Consider the following 18,518-nt stretch of genomic DNA (forward strand, 5'->3'; position numbering starts at 1 on the left):
GATCATTAATGTGAGCATTTTCATATTTACGAGCGTATTCTAAACGCTTTTGAATATTCACTGGTCTAAGTAGTGTTTTTTTCTGGCAACTCTGTTATTGTACTCTTTTCGTTTTATGCTTCTTCGCACAGTTTGGTCAGAAACAGTTATTCCTAGATCGGTCTTCAATTTTCGATTTAATTCCACTGCACTTTGTTTTGGATTTTCTTGGATGGAGCGAATTACAGCCCGTTCCGACCGGTCGTCGAGAATACTGGGGCGGCCGGGACGTGTCTTAGTTTCAAAATTTCCATTTGCTTCGAAATTTTTTATTATGGTTTGGACTGTGGACTTCGCTAAATTTAATATCGTTCCGATTTCATTGAGAGATTTGCCATCATTCCGCAATTTAACGACAAGTTTTCTAATTGGCTCCGAAATTTCTTTACCTTTGCCCATTTATAACCGCAATTGATACCTTATGATCTTAATTTTTCACGTATGACTGCCTTTTTTAAGATAACAAGCTCTACTAATGATTTGAGTCAAAAATTGTGAAATTTGCATCGGTACTTATAACGGTACATCATTCTTTGGACAGCGTATGTAAACTTATGTAACCTTGCAAAGTCACATGTTTCATGTTTTTATTGTTGTTTATAAACAACACCAAAAAACTCATAAAGAAATGTAAAAAATACTTTGTTTTTCAAATTAGTTTACAAAAACTAAAACATATATATGCATTTTTTATTATATATCTTAAGAAAATAGAAATTTTTAATCGTATGTAAACTTTTGTAAGACTGTGTAGCTCCCATGTATATCTTTAGACTCATATGACCATAGAGGCCAAAGTTATACTCCGATTTATGTTAGGCATTGCACAGGGAGTAGAATTAATATTATAGCTATTCATGCCAAATTTGGTTAAAATCGGTTCAGATTAAATATAGCTCCAATATATATCTTTCCCCGATATGGTTTTTATTGGCCCTCGCGGCCAGATTTTTTCATTATACTTCAAATTTTTCACAATGAGTACAATTACCTTGGAACTCTACCTTTGTCCTGTATTTTAGAAAATATTCGGGACCTGGCCCAGCATGGAAACTGGAGGGAAACAAATTAGGGAATTCTTTAGAGATACAGAGTTCCTGGATTAACAGAAGGATACGATAGAAAGAAGAACTTAGAGCACATGACAAGCTGAATACTGGCTTAGGTGTATATCAGCCGACATGAGACAGCGCAAGCTAATCTAACCATGAATATGACTACTGTTTCAGCTATCTCATGTTCCAGTGTCCACGTATAAAAATAACATTAGGCTCTTGAAACAATTTTGATGTTATCATATTCTTACGTGTGTACGTGTACCTGCAAATAAAAAACTAATCTGTGAGAATTTTTACATTAAGTGTTTTACAAGATCAATTGTGTTATACCCACAGACATAGCGTGCACACGCAGACAAACATGATTGTCACAATCATATTCGAAGAGCAAAATAATATGATAGGAGCTATTTTTGCGGCAACCATGTAACATTTTCACCTGCAACCATGTTTGCTCAGTGCACGCAGAGAAGAAACATGATTGTCACAATCATATTCGAAGAGCAAAATAATATGATAGGAGCTATTTTTGCGGCAACCATGTAACATTTTCACCTGCAACCATGTTGGCTCAGTGAACATGGTTCTAAGAAAAATAAAATTGTCCTCATCTAAAATGTTATTATATTGATAAAAATAATTTTGTTTTCATTAAAAGATAATGGTCACGATCTAAAATGTTATGGTATTCGTCAAACATGTTTTTCTTCCAGTTAAAAGAACATGGTCACAACCTAAACTGTTTTGATCTTTATGAAGAAAACCTTTTTCGTCGTCGAAAAAAGGACGCCACTTGAGAAAAGAAAACACAAAATTAACTTTATTTATTTGTTTTTATTTATTTATAAACTAATTCAATATGCGATGCAAGCAAACATCACATATTTCTATACACTCTATTTTGGTTCAATTTCAACAATAAGAAATTATTCAATATTTACTTCGTGCCCATCAAATGTACAAACGCAGACATCATGTAACTGCAATTAAAAATAAATTATACCATATAGCAAAATGCAGAACAAAAAACAGGTAAATTTTTTCAACTGTACTTTCCTTTTTTGTATTCCCATAAAACCACGTGCCACTTCTGAATAAATATTATTTATTTATTTATTTATTAAATTTAACTTAGCTTATATAAATATAAGGCAAGTATAAAGAGAAAAAAGAAATAGCATTAGCTACAAAGGCTATCAGCTACACCTGAATAAATAAATTAACACTAAATACAGTAATCCCGTATTCTCTGTCCATTCCAAGCAAAAATCAACACACGACTGACGCGCAAAATGAAAATCGTGTGTACCTGCTCAATGTTTTTATAAAATTATTTTCGCTGCAAAAAAGTTAAAAATATAAATGGTCACGAAAACAATGTACATGGTCTTTATGACCCTGTAATGATTCTAGACATACTTTTTTCCCTGCAAAAAAGTCAAAAAATTTAATGGTCATGATCTTCCCGATCATGTAATGGTCTCAAATTCTATCATTTAAATAATAGAACATGTTTGCGGCATTTGAGAACCATTTAAATGCTTATTGCCAGCGTACATTTTTCTCTGCTCGAAAATTATTTTCACAAAGACAAAATACATCGTTTTCGCGACAAATACATGCTCTAGATAAGCATTAAATGGATGCTGCAACCATGTCCAAGCTTGTTTTTTCTTTGCGTCCAGCGATGTTACTGGCTCTAAAGAGCCAAATTGCCTCTTTTTTTGATCTGTAATAACATTTCCATTTAATAATAATTGATTACCAATTTTGTTGGTAATGTAACACCTCTACAACTTTTGTTTTGATAAAAGCAATCTCAATTAAAATGTTTTCTCTGTTCTTACCCTGAAATTTGGTTACGAACGAAAATATATATTTTTGTGTGTGTAACAAATTCAAGTGTCCACCCAGTATGATGTTGCAGATCCTTATGTTGGGTTTGAGCATCAGCATTATCAAATAACAACTTAACAACATGCCCCTGCTCTTCACTACACCATTCTATTTTATGGCAATTCTCGATTAGTGCATGGACGTTTTTTGTTATGTTGTTTTAAAAATAGCAAATTGTGGTTATTAACCTCCTTCTTTCATTCTTGGTTGTTGCCCATTTCTGGTTTTCTATTCTAGAGTTTGGTTACAATATCTGTGGACATACATTTCGCTCTACTCCATGGGAAATAACCTTAGGCTCTAAGAGTGTTTTCATAAAACGAAGCTAATAAAGCTGCACTCATGTTTTCCTTTAACATGGTCCTTGTAACACTGAAATCTTTATTGTTTCTATTTTCCCTCTGAGCTTGTGTATCTTGTCTGTTCGTTTGATCTCTACTCACTTACTCCTCCCCCTATTCTCACATAGAGTTCGAACATTAAAAGTTTAATGATCTTAGGATATTGTGAGCATTTTGACCATCAACCTCTCTCCTGTTCTCTTTCATCTACTGTGTTTCCTATGATCTTTGTTTATGTATAATGTGACCGTTTGTGTGTGTTGTTTCTTTTATTGTTGTGTGCACAGATCTCTAAGAAAAATACTCACAGAATCTACTATCATCCATTATTGTAATGTCTGAAAAATTATGTTCTTCTTGAATCATAAAGCTTAAAGGCTTAAATGCATGAGCCATCTTTAAAGATTTTAAAAACGCTTTTATGTTGTGTATTCCTTTGGAGTTTTCTCCAAGGTGCACTAAAAAAACGATTGTTTCTTATTTAAGACGTTGACCTTACTTTAAAAAGTTAAGCATTGATTCCGAACTGACCCAGCAGTTGAAATTAGATTATTTTATAGAAGCACCTTTTTTTCGTTAAATTTATATATATTTAAAATTAGGATACGGATTTACTTATCATACATTAACAAAGCTATTCACGAACTATAGCAAATGTTGTCAATGTTTTATTTCTATAGAAAATTTTGTCAAAATTTTATTTGTATGAAAATTTTGTTAAAATTTTATTTCTATAGCAAGATTTGTTAAAACTTTATTTCTATAGAAAATTTTGTCAAAATTTTATTTCCATAGAATATTTTGTCAAAATTTTATTTCTACAGAAAATCTTATCAAAATTTTATTTTTATAGAAAATTTCGTCAACATTTTATTTTAGAAAATTTTATTTCTACAGAAAATGTTGTCAACATTTTATTTTTGTAGAAAATTTCGTCAACATTTTATTTCCTAGAACATTTTGTCAAAATTTTATTTTTCTAGAAAACATTGTCAAAATTTTATTCTCTATAGAAAATTTTGTCACAATTTTATTTCCATAGACAATTTTGTGAAAATTGTATTCGCTATAGAAAATTTTGTCAACAATTTATTTTTATAGAAAATTGTGGCAAAATTTTATTTTTATAGAATATTTTGCTAAAATTTTGTTTTTATATAAAATTTTGCTAAAATTTTATTTTTATAGAAAAAATAGGTAGAACTTTATTTCTATGGAAAATTTGTGAAAATTGTATTCGCTATAGAAAATTTTGTCCAAATTTTATTTGCTATAGAAAATTTTGTCAACATGTTTTTATTAAAAAAAATTTTGTTTTTATAGGAAATTTTGCGAAAATTTTGTTTTTATAGACAATTTTATTTTTATAGAAAATTTGTTAAAATTTTATTTGCTATTGAAAGTTTTGTCAAAATTTTATTTTTGTAGAAAATTTTGTGAAAATTTTATTTGTATAGAAAATTTAGTGAAAATTTTATTTGTATAGAAAATTTTGTCAACATTTTATTTGCCATAGAAAAATTTTTCAAATTTTTATTTGCTATAGAAAATTTTATCAAAATTTTATTTCTATAGAAAACATTGTCAAAATTTTATTTCTATAGAAAATTTTGTCACAATTTTATTTCCATAGAAACTTTTGTCAAAATTTTATTTCTACAGAAAATTTTATTTTTAAAGAAAATTGTGGCAAAATTTTATTTTTATAGAATATTTTGTATTTATGTTTTTGTATAAAATTTTGCTAAAAATTTATTTTTATAGAAAAATTAGGTAGAACTTTATTTCTATAGAAAATTTGTGAAAATTGTATTCGCTATAGAAAATTTTCTCAACATTTTATTTGCTATAGAAAAGTTTGTCAACATTTTTTTTAAAGAAATTTTTTTTAAATATTTGGTTTTTATAGGAAATTTTGCCAAAATTTTATTTTTATAGAAAATTTTGTTTTTATAGAAAATTTGTCAAAATTTTATTTGCTATAGAAAGTTTTGTCAAAATTTTATTTTTGTAGAAAATTTTGTGAAAATTTTGTAAAAAATTTATTTGTATAGAAACTTTAGTGAAAATTTTATTTTTATAGAAAATTTTGTCAACATTTTATTTGCCATAGAAAAATTTTTCAAATTTTTATTTGCTATGGAAAATTTTGTCAAAATTTTATTTTGTCAAAATTTTGTTTCTATAGGAAATTGTGACAAAATTTTATTTCTACAGACAATTTTGTCAAAATTTTATTTCTATAGAAATTTTTGTCAAAATTTTGTTTCTATAGAAAATTTTGTTTCTACAGAAAATTTTGTCAAAATTTTATTTGCTATAGAAATTTTTGTCAACAATTTATTTCTATAGAAAATTTTGACAAAATTTTATTTGTTATAGAAAATTTTTCTAAAATTTTATTTTATAGAAAACTTTGTCAAAATTTTATGTGCTAAAAAAAGTTTTGTAAAAAGTTGTCAAAATTTAATTTCTATAGCAAATTGTGTCAAAATTTTATTTCTATAAAAATTTTTGTCAAAATTTTATTTCTATAGAAAATTATGTCAAAATTTTCTTTCTATAAAAAAAGTGTGTCAAATATTTATTTCTACAGAAAATTTTGACAAAATTTTATTTGTTATAGAAAATTTTTCTAAAACTTTATTTCTCTAGAAAATTTTGTCAAAATTTTATGTGAAAATTTTGTCAAAATTTTATGTGCTAAAAAAAGTTTTGTAAAAAGTTGTCAAAATTTTATTTCTATAGAAAATTATGTCAAAATTTTCTTGCTATAAAAAAGTGTGTCAAATTTTTATAGAAAATGTTGTCAAAATTTTATGTTTATAGAAAATTATGTCAATTTATTTTATAGAAAATTTTGTCAAAATTTTATTAGCATAAAATCCATCCCTGCGGTGACATTGAAAACCGATTACCTTGAAGCTGTCGAACTTTATCTCAATATTGGAGAAGGTGACCCAAAAAAATGAAATCAAATAAGTGGGAACCTAAAAATTAGTCGTTAAGTTGGGTATTTTTCTTGGTTTCCCTGCCAAAAACCAGCTTATTTTACTTACAATTGTTGTTTTTTTTTAATCAATTGAATTCAAAATGTTATGCAGTCATATAAGCTTTGGAACTTCCACCAAGTCTCGACAAAATTTAGTTTAGGGTTTAGGAAAAATCGAAGATAGAACTCACCTTTAGCGCTTCAACAAACGTCTCGGTTAAGGATTTTAGAGAAGTTTCAGTACCGGTTGTCTTTGTAAGACTGGAATATACAGTAGGACAAATATAGTTTCCCCTAATGCCATGTTGCATCTACTACTCTTAGATATATTGATTTGCCGATTTTTTTTAGTTATGAAATCACATGTTTTAAACAGTTGAACGACATAGTGAGGCCATTAAAATCAAGTTGCTCCCTTATTATTTATTTAAAATAAATCTTTAGCTCGGATTCAATGCTTACTTTTTTTAAATTAAGGCCAACATCTTTGGACCCAAGTCAATGTTTTTTAAAGCGTAGAATAAAATTTGTATTCTAAAATGTAGGTTATCTTAGTATTAGTTCATCAACATCTTTTTCATATTACAAGCAAAAAAAAATATATTTTCCTTATTCTTATACTAATGATTGATGCAAAAACTAATGATTAATGAGAAAAACTATGTAAAACTTTTTGTTTTAATTTGTTATTATTATTAAAAAATATTATTTAATCGATATTAAAACACAACAACAAAAAAACATTTAAGTAACGTTTATTATTTAAGGCAGCTATTAGCGTTGGTAATATAACAGGTTTGTTATGATATTTTCCTTTTAATTCATTTTTGTTTCAATACTCTATAATTTGTAAATTCTTATGATGTGATTTCTTGCGGAAATTTAGTAAAAAACAAACAACTTTTTTTGGTGGTGTTGAATTTTCGATCACACAAGTGTCATTCACTTGTCTTTGTTAATCCATCCATGTTTTTTACTAGCTAACAATGACACAGATAAAATGAATAATCAATTTAACAAAGATTGGAACGGTTGAATCTTAAATACCCTGCAGCAACTCATATTTGGTATACAATTGGTGTAGTTATATAATTATTATAACATTCTATATTAAAAACTGAAAAATGAAGTTATTTTAAGGAAATAATTAGTGTTTAAATCAAGGGTTTGTTATTATCTACTATACATAACGTGTGTTGCCAATTTTTTATCTCTTGTCCTCAAATTGGTACACTTTTGTCCCCAAAAATCCCCAATAAATTTTTGACAAGTTTTTATGGCAAAATGAATTATAAATAGAAAATCAGTAAAAATTTTGTCAAAATTTTATTTCTATAGAAAATTTTGTCAAAATTTTATTTCTATAGAAAATTTTGTCAACATTTTATTTCTATAGAAAATTTTGCCAAAATTTTATTTCTATAGAAAATTTTGTCAAAATTTTATTTCTAAAGAAAATATTGTCAAAATTTTATTTCTATAGAAAATTTTGTCAAAATTGTATTTCCTAAAGAAAATATTGTTAAAATTTTATTTCTATAGAAAATTTTGTCAAAATTTTATTTCTATAGAAAATTTCCTAAAATTTTTATTTCTATGAAAAATTTTATTTCTATAGAAAATTTTGTCAAAATTTTATTTCTAAAGAAAATTTTGTCAAAATTTTATTTCTATAGAAAATTTCCTGAAATTTTTATTTCTATAGAAAATTTTGTCAAAATTTTTTTCAAAATTTTATTTGTTATAAAAAATTTTGTCCAAATTTTATTTCATATAGAAAGTTTTGTCAAATTTTTTTTTCTGTAGAAAATTTTGTCAAAATTTTATTTCATACATAAAGTTTTGTCAAAATTTTATTTCTGTAGAAAATTTTGTCAAAATTTTATTTCTATAGAAAATTTTGTCAACATTTTATTTCTGTAGAAAATTTTGTCAAAATTTTATTTCTATAGAAAATTTTGTCAAAATTTTATTTCTGTAGAAAATTTTGTCAAAATTCTATTTCTATAGAAAATTTTGTCAAAATTTTATTTCTGTAGAAAATTTTGTCAAAATTTTATTTCTATAGAAAATTTTGTCAACATTTTATTTCTATAGAAAATTTTGTCAAAATTTTATTTCTATACAAATTTTTGCCAAAATTTTATTTCTATAGAAAATTTTGTCAAAATTTTATTTCTGTAGAAAATTTTGTCAAAATTCTATTTCTATAGAAAATTTTGTCAAAATTTTATTTCCTAAAGAAAATATTGTCAAAATTTTATTTCTATAGAAAATTTTGTCAAATTTTATTTCTATAAAAATAAAATAGAATAAAATTTTTTCAAAATTTTATTCTATAGAGATTTTTGTCAAAATTTTATTTCTATAGAAAATTTCCTAAAATTTTTATTTCTATAGAAAATTTTGTCAAAATTTTATTTCTATAGAAAATTTTGTCAACATTTTTATCAACTTTTTTTTCGTAGAAACTTTTGTCAAAATTTTATTTTTATAGAAAATAAGAAGAAGATTTCGAAACACAAAACCAGGAGACCGGTTATCGTCCTTCAAATTCTCCAGAAATGAAAATGGGAGTTCGGACACCACACAGAAAAAAGTATCACCAAAATTTTTCCAATTCAATTTTTAATTAAATTTTACAAAATATTGAATTAAAAAATTTAATTGGTTCAAAAATTTTTTAAATTGAAACAAAAATCAATCGCAAAAATTAATTATGTATGTCAATTAATTTTTTAATTGGAACAATTATTATTTTTTAATTGAATTTGGTGATTGATCATTTTTGTGATTGAAGATATTTCAATTAAAATTTTACCTCTAAATACTCAAAGTAAAATTGAAATAATTTCACAATTGTTGACAATGTCTTAGTCAAGCTGAGTAAAAAAATATAATTTAGCACTTGGGCCCCCACAAAAAAATCCTGTGTCCTTTTCTAATCCCAATTCGATCAAAAAAATCCCCAAATGTATGAAAATTCCCCACCAAATTCCCAATTCAAAAATAAAATGTCCCCATCCAAGAAAAATGTCCCCAATTTGGAGGGAAATCCCCAATACTAGCAACACTGTACATAACTCTATTAAAGAATGTTCCATTTGTTTTTATTATCAAAACGATTCAAGACAAAAACTGAACTGCATGTTTTAAAGTTTAATTCAAGAGAAGCGTTTGTGAATATTATTTGTCGTACTTTTCTCCCGAGAAGTTACAAATGTTTTACATGGATGGATTAATGCCTCTAGTGAAAATATCTCAAAAATTGGTCGATCAAAAGGGTACATATTTGGTTCTAATCGGTTCACTACAAATATAAAAAATGAGGTGTCGTTTGATTAGAAATACGAAAAGACTTTTTATAATTTATTTTTCTTAAGACAGCGAGAATTTTTTTTTTGTTTTTTTTTTCGATTTTCTTGAAAGAACCCAGCAAAAAATTGGAAGTTGCTCTAAACACACAACTATAAAAGTACTTCCAAAAATGTCTTCTTCATTCTTACTATACAGGAAGTTCTTTTAATTCAATTTTTTATAACTCGCTTATTTAACGTTTTTTTTTTTTTTTAATTTTTGTTTGTTTCAAATACAAACAGAGTAAAAATAAAAGTAAAATAGTACAGTTTATTTAAATTTTGTCGAAAAACCTGCTTTATCCATTTTACAAAAATTCCAAATTTTTGAAAATATATGTGGTCAAACATTTTAAATAAGCATTTAAAAAATTATTAAAATTATTCATTTGGCAAAATATCACAAACTTTTTTTATTCTCATCTAAAACACTCGGATCACACCTTAAGAAGTGACGCAAATACAGCACAACGGCTGTTGAAGTGGTGGACATCCGCTCAATGACAAGCCCATGTTAAATTCATCGCATTTGCGCCAATTTTACGCCTCTTCCGTGTCCAAAAAGAACATTTTCATTACGTTTTTGGTGATGCTTTTTTTTTGCTGGAAAAGAAAGAAAAAGTTTTCATAGAGCATCTTCGGAAGAACATAAAAAGCAATGATATTTATTAAACATTATTAATGAGTACACAATGTTGTTATTTTGTTGAATTACCTTTTCTTTCAATATTGTATTTTTTATACAAAAAAAATCTTATTTTGCCAAACAATACAAATTCTTGCCACTTAATGTGTAATTTATTAAAAAGAGAAATACTAGATTTCATTTACTATAAAATTTGCTATGAATCATCTATTGAGGAAAAGAATGAATAACGATTGTTGAAATATGGTCTTCTTTCAATACAGAACTCAACTATTGCCAAGAAGAAAAAAATATTACACTTTGCCTATTGGCAATAAAATATGCAAACATAATATTAACAACATTCAGACGAGTCGATAAACTTGTATTTAAATACTGCACTACATCACCACCACACTATACATCATAACAATATCGAGATGGTGAAAACCATCAATTATGGTAGTTTTGTTTTGAATGGAAAAAATTGAAAAAAACCGATGATTTTATAAACAACCAAAGCCAATGTAGTTAAATTGAAGGTGAATTATTTGATGGACGCTAAACGGAAAGAAAATTAAATATAATCTCTGAGCATTCATTGCAATTGCCTATTAGACTTAAACTTCAAATTAAAACAACACTTAAGTATATTTATGGAGAAAACGTTGATGTCTCCAAATAGCCACAGGTATCACAAAGGCCAGATAAACCACACAAATAACATTGACTGAGAAGCAGGGATTTTAAGAGAGAATAATTCTTTATATGAGGTGGTGTCAGTGTTAGATTTGGTTAGAATACATTACTCAGCAACATCATCTAGAAACACTCACGGGTAATCTGTTTTAATATTTGTTAGGAAAATATATTTAAATTATTATAATTAAAATTACTCATATTTATTTGAGTAATGTTATAATAAAAAGCTTACTAGTTTTCCAACTAGCAACTCCACTGTAATCATCTTCTTCCAGATACTTTACAAAGATTAAAAAGAACACAAATATTCTTAATGACAATTATGTTCTCTCTCTCTCTTAATTTCACTACGCTCTTAATCACACTCACAAATCCTCTTGTACACATATGCTCAAACCATATTCAAGAGTTGTTAGTATAGTGGTCTCTATATGAACAGTGAGTGTTATTGCATTTCTTGTAGTCGAAGCAACATACATAAATCGGAACTGCAGCAACAACATCTTGACTGCATTTAGTCCGAGGCTTTTTAGTAAACAACGATCAATTAACCAAGTTAGTACTGAGACACTCTTTCAAATCATCGGTTGTTGTTTGTGCGATTGTAGCGTTAAAGCAAAGAGATTCGCGACTTAATGGTTAAAAAATTGAACGTTTGTACGCGTTGTTCGTAATTTTAACGCCCGCAACGACGTCTTGTGTTTTCCGACTTTTTTTGTTGTTCTTCGAATTAGACCAAAAAACATGTAAAAACTATAGAGACATAATGAATAAATAAATAAATAATAACTAACTGTAACAATGTGTGTTAAAATATTAAATTAACGTGAGATTATGTAGCATTTTACCATTTATTGTTGGTGGTTTCTATTCGAGTTAATAACTAAAACTAGTGGTTGTAATTACGACGAATGTTATGGCGCAAAATGCGTTTGCAAAAGTGTGTTTTGATTTGAATTGGTTTTGCCTTGTAGAGAGGAGAATAGGACAGATGAACATGAGTTGTTTGGGTAGCCCACTGCCTTTTTAAATGCCTACATTTGGAGCACTTGTTATTTTTCGAATTTTACAAATATGGTTTTGTTTACTTACAAAACATAATAAAAAAAAATATAGAAATTGTCAATATGGTTTAATCCATTTTGTAATGTTGTTTAGTACTTGTCAATGGGTAATATAAAATCGTTGGAGTGTCGACATTAAAGTAGTTTTTCTAATTGTTTCCCTCTTCCTGCTCACTATACAATGTGGGTATAGGTTTCTTTTTCACGTAGGATATGGTTATATCTGTTCCAGCCAATTGTAATATAGACTTCATCACTTATTTGGAAAAGTCTATTGTAAGCTAGTGGATATCTTGCAAATCCGGGATGTATACAAAATAGACCCATGGTGGCATTGTGAAAACGATTTAAACATATCCATGTATTTTAGAAATTTTTACAATAAAAGTCAGCTTTGGTTTAACGATTTTTTAACATACACTCAAAAAAGGGGGCGCTAATTCCAACTGAACTTTATTTTAGTTCATGAAGATTAGTTGATTTTAGTTAAATTTGGCCCAATGTGAGCAAACGTTCCTTATTTGAATTATTTTTTTTGCTAACATTAATGACGTGAAGTAAAAATAAGTATACAAATATAATATAAAAATAGTATACAAATATAGTACACAATTTTACTAATAAATAAGTCTCTCAAATTTTACTAAAATTGTACCTTTCTTGAACTTTGTACAGCGCTAAAGATATTTAACCATTTTTAAAACCAACTTAAACAATAGAAAAAATTTATTATTTTTAATATTTTTTTTTTTCAATTTGACAAAAAGTATTAACTTATAACATGTTGCAATTAGAAAACTATTTCTGTTAAAATTTCCAAAAATTAACCTACATTTTCTTTCATGGTGGGTTCACTTGGTTTTTGGTGTATCGCAAAAATATAATGAAAAATTCCGTAATTTTAATATTATTGATCCTAGATTTAAAGCTAGATGGGTCCTCAAAAATTTCATTATTTTAGGTAAAGTTTTCTTTGATAATATCAATATCTGATAGTTTGGTTCAGAAAAACTTATACGTACCAGAAAAACTTATTTATTTGGTTCCAATCACGAAATTAATTGATCCAATCAAATTTCAATTGAAATTTCTTCAGTAATGAAATTAAAAATTTAAATTAAATTATGCAAGCACTTCTGAAAAAATAAACTTTAGAGAGTTAAGGAATACAAATTTGAAATAAAAAAAGAAAAGGAACCCTTTTGAAATATGTATGTACACTGAGAAAACAGTGAACCCACCAGAAAGAAAACTTTTGATTAATTTTAGAAAATTTTGAATATTTTTAGAATTTTTTAACTAAACAGTATTACAAGCGCTGGCATCGCGCCGATATCACACAAATAAGTAAATATTTTTCGACAAATTCAAGAAAATTTATTAGACATAAATAATTTTTTTCACTTTTTAAAGAAAATTTTGTAGTTTGAAGGAAAAAATTGGAGTTCAAAATTGCAAGAATGTCTTTAGTGATATACGAAGTTCATAATGGACGCTTTTGTAGTAAAATTTACAAATTTGAAGAAATAATGAACTATTTTATTTAGTAAATCTCTATCCTTAACTTGTGTATAATTTTTTCCCGTCTTTTAGTTCATTTAACTAACGTACGCAAAAAATTATTAGAGTAAATGAAACGTTCACCAAATATAATATGTTCATGAACTAAAATATAGTTAAATTGGCTTTAGTGAAATAGTGAGTTCACTTTTTTTTAAGTGTATGTATGAGATAGAGAAAAATAAAATGTTTAATTTTGAGGAATTGAAAATAAAATATATTTTCTTTAAAAAGGCTTATAATTAATTTAAAAATTAATTAAATCAATTAATTTAAAAATTAATTAAATCAATTAATTTTTTCCTTGAATAATATCTAAAAATTCAGTTAAAATTTTAATTCAAAAAATATTGGAAACAGTTTTTTCTGTAATAATTAGTAAAAATTAGATCGGTCTAAATGAGAGTCATACTAAAAAATATCAACCATATATGATGAAATATAAATTTGTGGATACAACAAATTCCAAAAATATCGCGAAATCTAAGTCTTAATGGAGAATAAATCGAAAAATGAACTGATAACAATCGTCGACTAATCACTTGCAGACGTCAAAATTAGAGATTCTATATCTCAGAAATCTATCAGAAATCTTCAGTCATTTGGCTCATAGATAGCATTACTGGAACTAAATCCGATAGCCGAACCTTGAATTTAATTTTTTTTTTAATTTTTTCACTTATAAAAGAAAATTTCGTAGTTTCAAGGGAAAAAAACGAGTTCAAAATTACAAAAATGTCTTAAGTACCATACGAATTTGAAGATGGGCCCGTTATTGATAAAATCAACAAATTTTAAGAAATTATGAACTATTTTGTGGGAGACACCAATATCCCACCCAGCGAAAAAAATTTGGAAGTTCTTCCAAAGGCACAACTTTAAAAGCACTTCCAGAAGATGCACTCCCAATGATGTTCTGTACTTAGTGAACCCCCTCTATGGTTCACTTTTATGAAGATTAGTCCATGCCCATTCCAAAATACAAACGCTCAAAATATACATTCCTAGTAAATTTGTTATGTTTTTTGGAAGTTTACTGTACTGAAAGAAGAATTTTCTTTTCGGAGGAACGAAATTTTAGACAAACAAAATTTTCTTGTGATGCTAAAAAAAACTTTCATCAAAAGCAAACTAAAAAGATTTAAGACAATCGTTGCATCGGTTGTGATAAATCGAGTTTATTTGCACCATGTCTAAACTTAGCATACCAATTATATTTACTTGCTTTTTTAAAATAACTAAAGTTTTCTAATTTAAAATTTTATAATTCAAAAGCTATAATCCAATAGCTATCAAATTTGTACAAGAGTTTTTGTTTTGGTTTAGCGCTAATTACAAATCATAGGGATTTGTGCTAGGGCGGCAATTTTTCCGTTGACTTGTTAGTTATAAATGATGAACTATACTGCAGTAAAAAAAATTATCATTAATTAATATTCATATTATTTTCTAACTATTTTACAAGATTTATCTAATAAGGAAATGCTTTGATTTTCTTCAAAGTATGTACAATATTTTACCCTACCTTTCCATACACTCGATTGCCTAGTACTTTTTATTTCCAATATACAATAAAGTATTGTATATGATTTCTAATTAAACTTTGATAACCAATTAATAATGATTGATTAATATTAAGCATACGTAGTCCTGTACTATTAACACACAAATAGGTTTGGTTTATTCATATACACAAGCTAGCGGTGATCAAAACACCACCAACACATGCAAACAAAAACCATCATTGAATTCCAATGTCTAATTCTCGGGTATGTGCGAGTTTGTCTAATAACATCAAGAGAATGTGAGAGAAAAAAGAGAACATCTTTTGAGATGTTGTTGAATTATTGTTGTTGGTGTCTTTCTATTTTCATTATCAACAAAACAAATAATAAGCCTTTATTTTACGTACTCACTCACTTCTCTTTAAGATTTTTTTTTCTGTGCATTGGGCTACCACTAACAAACGATGCGCGGCGCTGAGCAGCCCATAACGATCATTAAGCGTCAAATGTGGTGTTTTTGGGATAGCAGCGTATGGCTTCCGTAAACCTCAACAGGCAATCTCAAACAATTCAAAATCAAAACACATTCAGGTGATCGCCAAGCCATCTACCACAGATGATGATAATAATGCTACCCGCTGGCTGGCAAATGATGTTGGTCGAATGATAATAAAATATTTTCATTCATAACATTTTGTGCCTTGAAAGTGATCACAACACGAAATCGATTTTGCGATCTTTGATTTATTTTAAACAGATAAATATAAAAACCGAAAAGTGTGAAACAAATGAAATTGTGGCATTATAAAAAATAGTGAGCCAAAATTCAATATAGAGTATATGTGTTTGCCCCCCAACAAGTGGGAATAAAATGATTGATGTTCTTTTTGGTTGTCACATATGTCGGGATTCACATTAATCGTCAGTCAGTTTCGTCAATAAATAAATTAAATCATATTTTAACGGAATTTAAAATTTTAATTACTAAGGATATCAAGATGGGTGGTGGTTAATGAATCCTCAATAATCATCGAACTTTCTCACCTGCAAATTTAAAAGAAGAAAAAAAATAAACGCGTCATAGATATTTAAACATGTCAAGTGATTGATGAGATTTTCATTGTTTACTTCCGTTAACATGAAACCAAAAAAAATTGAAAATTATCGTGATATCTTAAAGTGGTCATCTCTTCCAAAACAGTGCGACAAAATTTACGGTACCTATGACAACATTATCAGATTGACGCCATCCTAAACAAAACCAACTACTGTCAATGCTTGTTCACACCAGTGCAATTTTCGAGTTCTTTTAATCGATAGTGTTAACTTGTGTATATGCCAACCATACTACAAATAAGCCCTGTAAAAAGGGTAGTGCAAAAAAAAAGCAAAAACATAATAAAGTAAACCTTTAGAGAAATATCAACATTTGCTTATTTAACGAAAAATGATTCTTCAAAAAATGTCTTGCCTTTCAATACCCTACAAACCGCCAGCCCCACCACCATCACCACCACCAATCAACCTCAGCAATTTTTATTCTGTTTGATGGCCCAGCAAGTAGCCATCGATGAAGATAGTCACCACTGTGTCCTCATCGAAGTGTAGACAAGAAATAGACATTACAGTACATTTTCAATATCTTTTGAACCAATTAATTAATTGTTGTCATCGTATAAATGTGGTGACACGGTCATCGAAAACGTTTAGTATGAAATTGTCAAAGAGTTGGGATGAATTAATTTTAAGCGCGTCGCGTTTGAGTTTAAATAATTTACGTACACCTGGCAAGAAGAAGAGTAAAAATGTTAGTATCTCAATGGTATTATTGCAGTAAGAATTATTATATTTAAGAAATAATAACACTCTCTTTGTGTCATTTTCTCAATATCTTGGAAAATTTCTCCAAGACATATAAATTTAGTTTCATAAAAAATGAAGCACAAACATTAACAAACAAAAATAAATTACGTTACAATGATGGTAAATTAAATTTCGGAAAATAAAAAAATGAAAACAAAAATAAAATTAAAAATTAAAATAATGAAGAGCTAAAATTTTCTGACTATGATTTAGTACGCCAATTTTCCTAACAAAATGTTCTAAGTGTTATTATATTTTTAATTTATCTCAATATTAGTAAGATTTTTAAACTACAAATCTGCTAATTTGTTTATATAAAAATTAAAGTAAAGATTATCAACTTTATGATTTTTATGAATTTTCTGCTTAGAAATGTGTTTTATACGCACGAAAAATGCGCATTTGTATTTTAAGTACAAGAAATCTTCGTGCTTAGGAAAATATTTTTTCCAGTGCATAACACTTACTAAACGAGACGACAATCGTCTTTTCCAAAAATGTATGAATTCGAATAATAATTTTTTTCAAATTGTGCAAAAGTTTAATGTATATGTGTGTGTTTTTTTTTTTTTAATTTTACAAGAGTTTATGATTTAATTTTGACTTTGTATCTGCGTAATATATTTTACCGAAATAAAACAAAGAATGTTATGGCAATGTTTGAAATAATGATCTATAAATTTCAAACTAAAAACTTATATAGTTTACGAATGTGTCTTTGATGTTTGAAAAACGAAATTACAATTCATAAAAATCAATTATCCCCATTATGAAGGCCGTTTCCCCATGAAGAACATTTGAAAAATGTTCATGCACGGACCATAAAGATTTGGCTAAAATCATTCATATTCCAATATACTCGCAACTTACAACGAAGAAATATTTTATAAATGATGGAAATGTCATTAATGAAAGTAATTAATTGCAAGTTTCCCCGTCAACAACTATTATCCACTTGATAACAAAGCACAATTTTAAATACACTTAGAAAAATTATTTGGATTGAAAATTTTTGAATATATGGATATTTAGGTAATTCCAGTTTTGTTTGGACATGTCCTTTATTTGTTCTTATTTATTTCTATAGAAAATTTGTCAAAATTTTTATTCTATAGAAAATTTTGTCAGAATTTTATTTCAATAGAAAATTTTGTCAAAAATTTTTATTTCTATAGAAAAATTTGTCAAAATTTTATTTCTATAGAAAATCTTGTCAAAATTTTATTTCTATAGAAAATTTTGTCAAAATTTTATTTCTATAGAAAATTTTGTCAAAATTTTATTTCTATAGAAAATTTTGTCAAAATTTTATCTCTATAGAAAATTTTGTTGTTGTTTTTATTGCAGCTTAAAACCATACATTGACTAAACTACAAGTGTAGCTTAACCAACAGAGAAAAAGAATGTTTGTCAAATTTATTTGGGCAAAGCCCTATAGACTGCAAGATGGTTGGATGGATTTTGTCAAAATTTTATTTCTATAGAAATTTTTTCAAAATTTTATTTCTATAGAAAAA

The 18,518-nt window shown here is 27.0% G+C and overlaps 1 protein-coding gene and 1 long non-coding RNA gene across 11 annotated transcripts in view; one reads left to right on the top strand and one right to left on the bottom strand.

The window, feature by feature from the left end:
- The window catches only part of Arms (Ankyrin repeat-rich membrane spanning), a 127,347-nt gene that overhangs the window by 51,725 nt on the left and 57,104 nt on the right, over positions 1-18,518 (top strand). The window contains exon 1 of one of the 10 annotated variants that reach the window (XM_075312638.1): positions 15,872-16,945. The exons of 8 other annotated variants lie outside the window; for them this stretch is intronic. In XM_075312638.1, the coding sequence (XP_075168753.1) occupies positions 16,709-16,945 (237 nt within the window). In that variant the 5' untranslated portion in view covers positions 15,872-16,708. Of the gene's footprint in view, positions 1-15,871; positions 16,946-18,518 lie in introns of those variants that run through there. One more of the 10 variants, XM_075312641.1, reaches the window with a different exon arrangement.
- Positions 9,934-18,518, bottom strand: part of LOC142240888 (uncharacterized) — a 31,040-nt gene continuing 22,455 nt past the window's right edge. Inside the window, exon 2 of the long non-coding RNA XR_012723423.1 lies at positions 9,934-10,285. This is a non-coding gene — a long non-coding RNA (uncharacterized LOC142240888). The remainder of the gene's footprint in view (positions 10,286-18,518) is intronic.

The sequence above is a fragment of the Haematobia irritans genome, chromosome 5 (assembly GCF_050003625.1).
Source record: "Haematobia irritans isolate KBUSLIRL chromosome 5, ASM5000362v1, whole genome shotgun sequence".
Classification (NCBI taxonomy): domain Eukaryota; kingdom Metazoa; phylum Arthropoda; class Insecta; order Diptera; family Muscidae; genus Haematobia; species Haematobia irritans.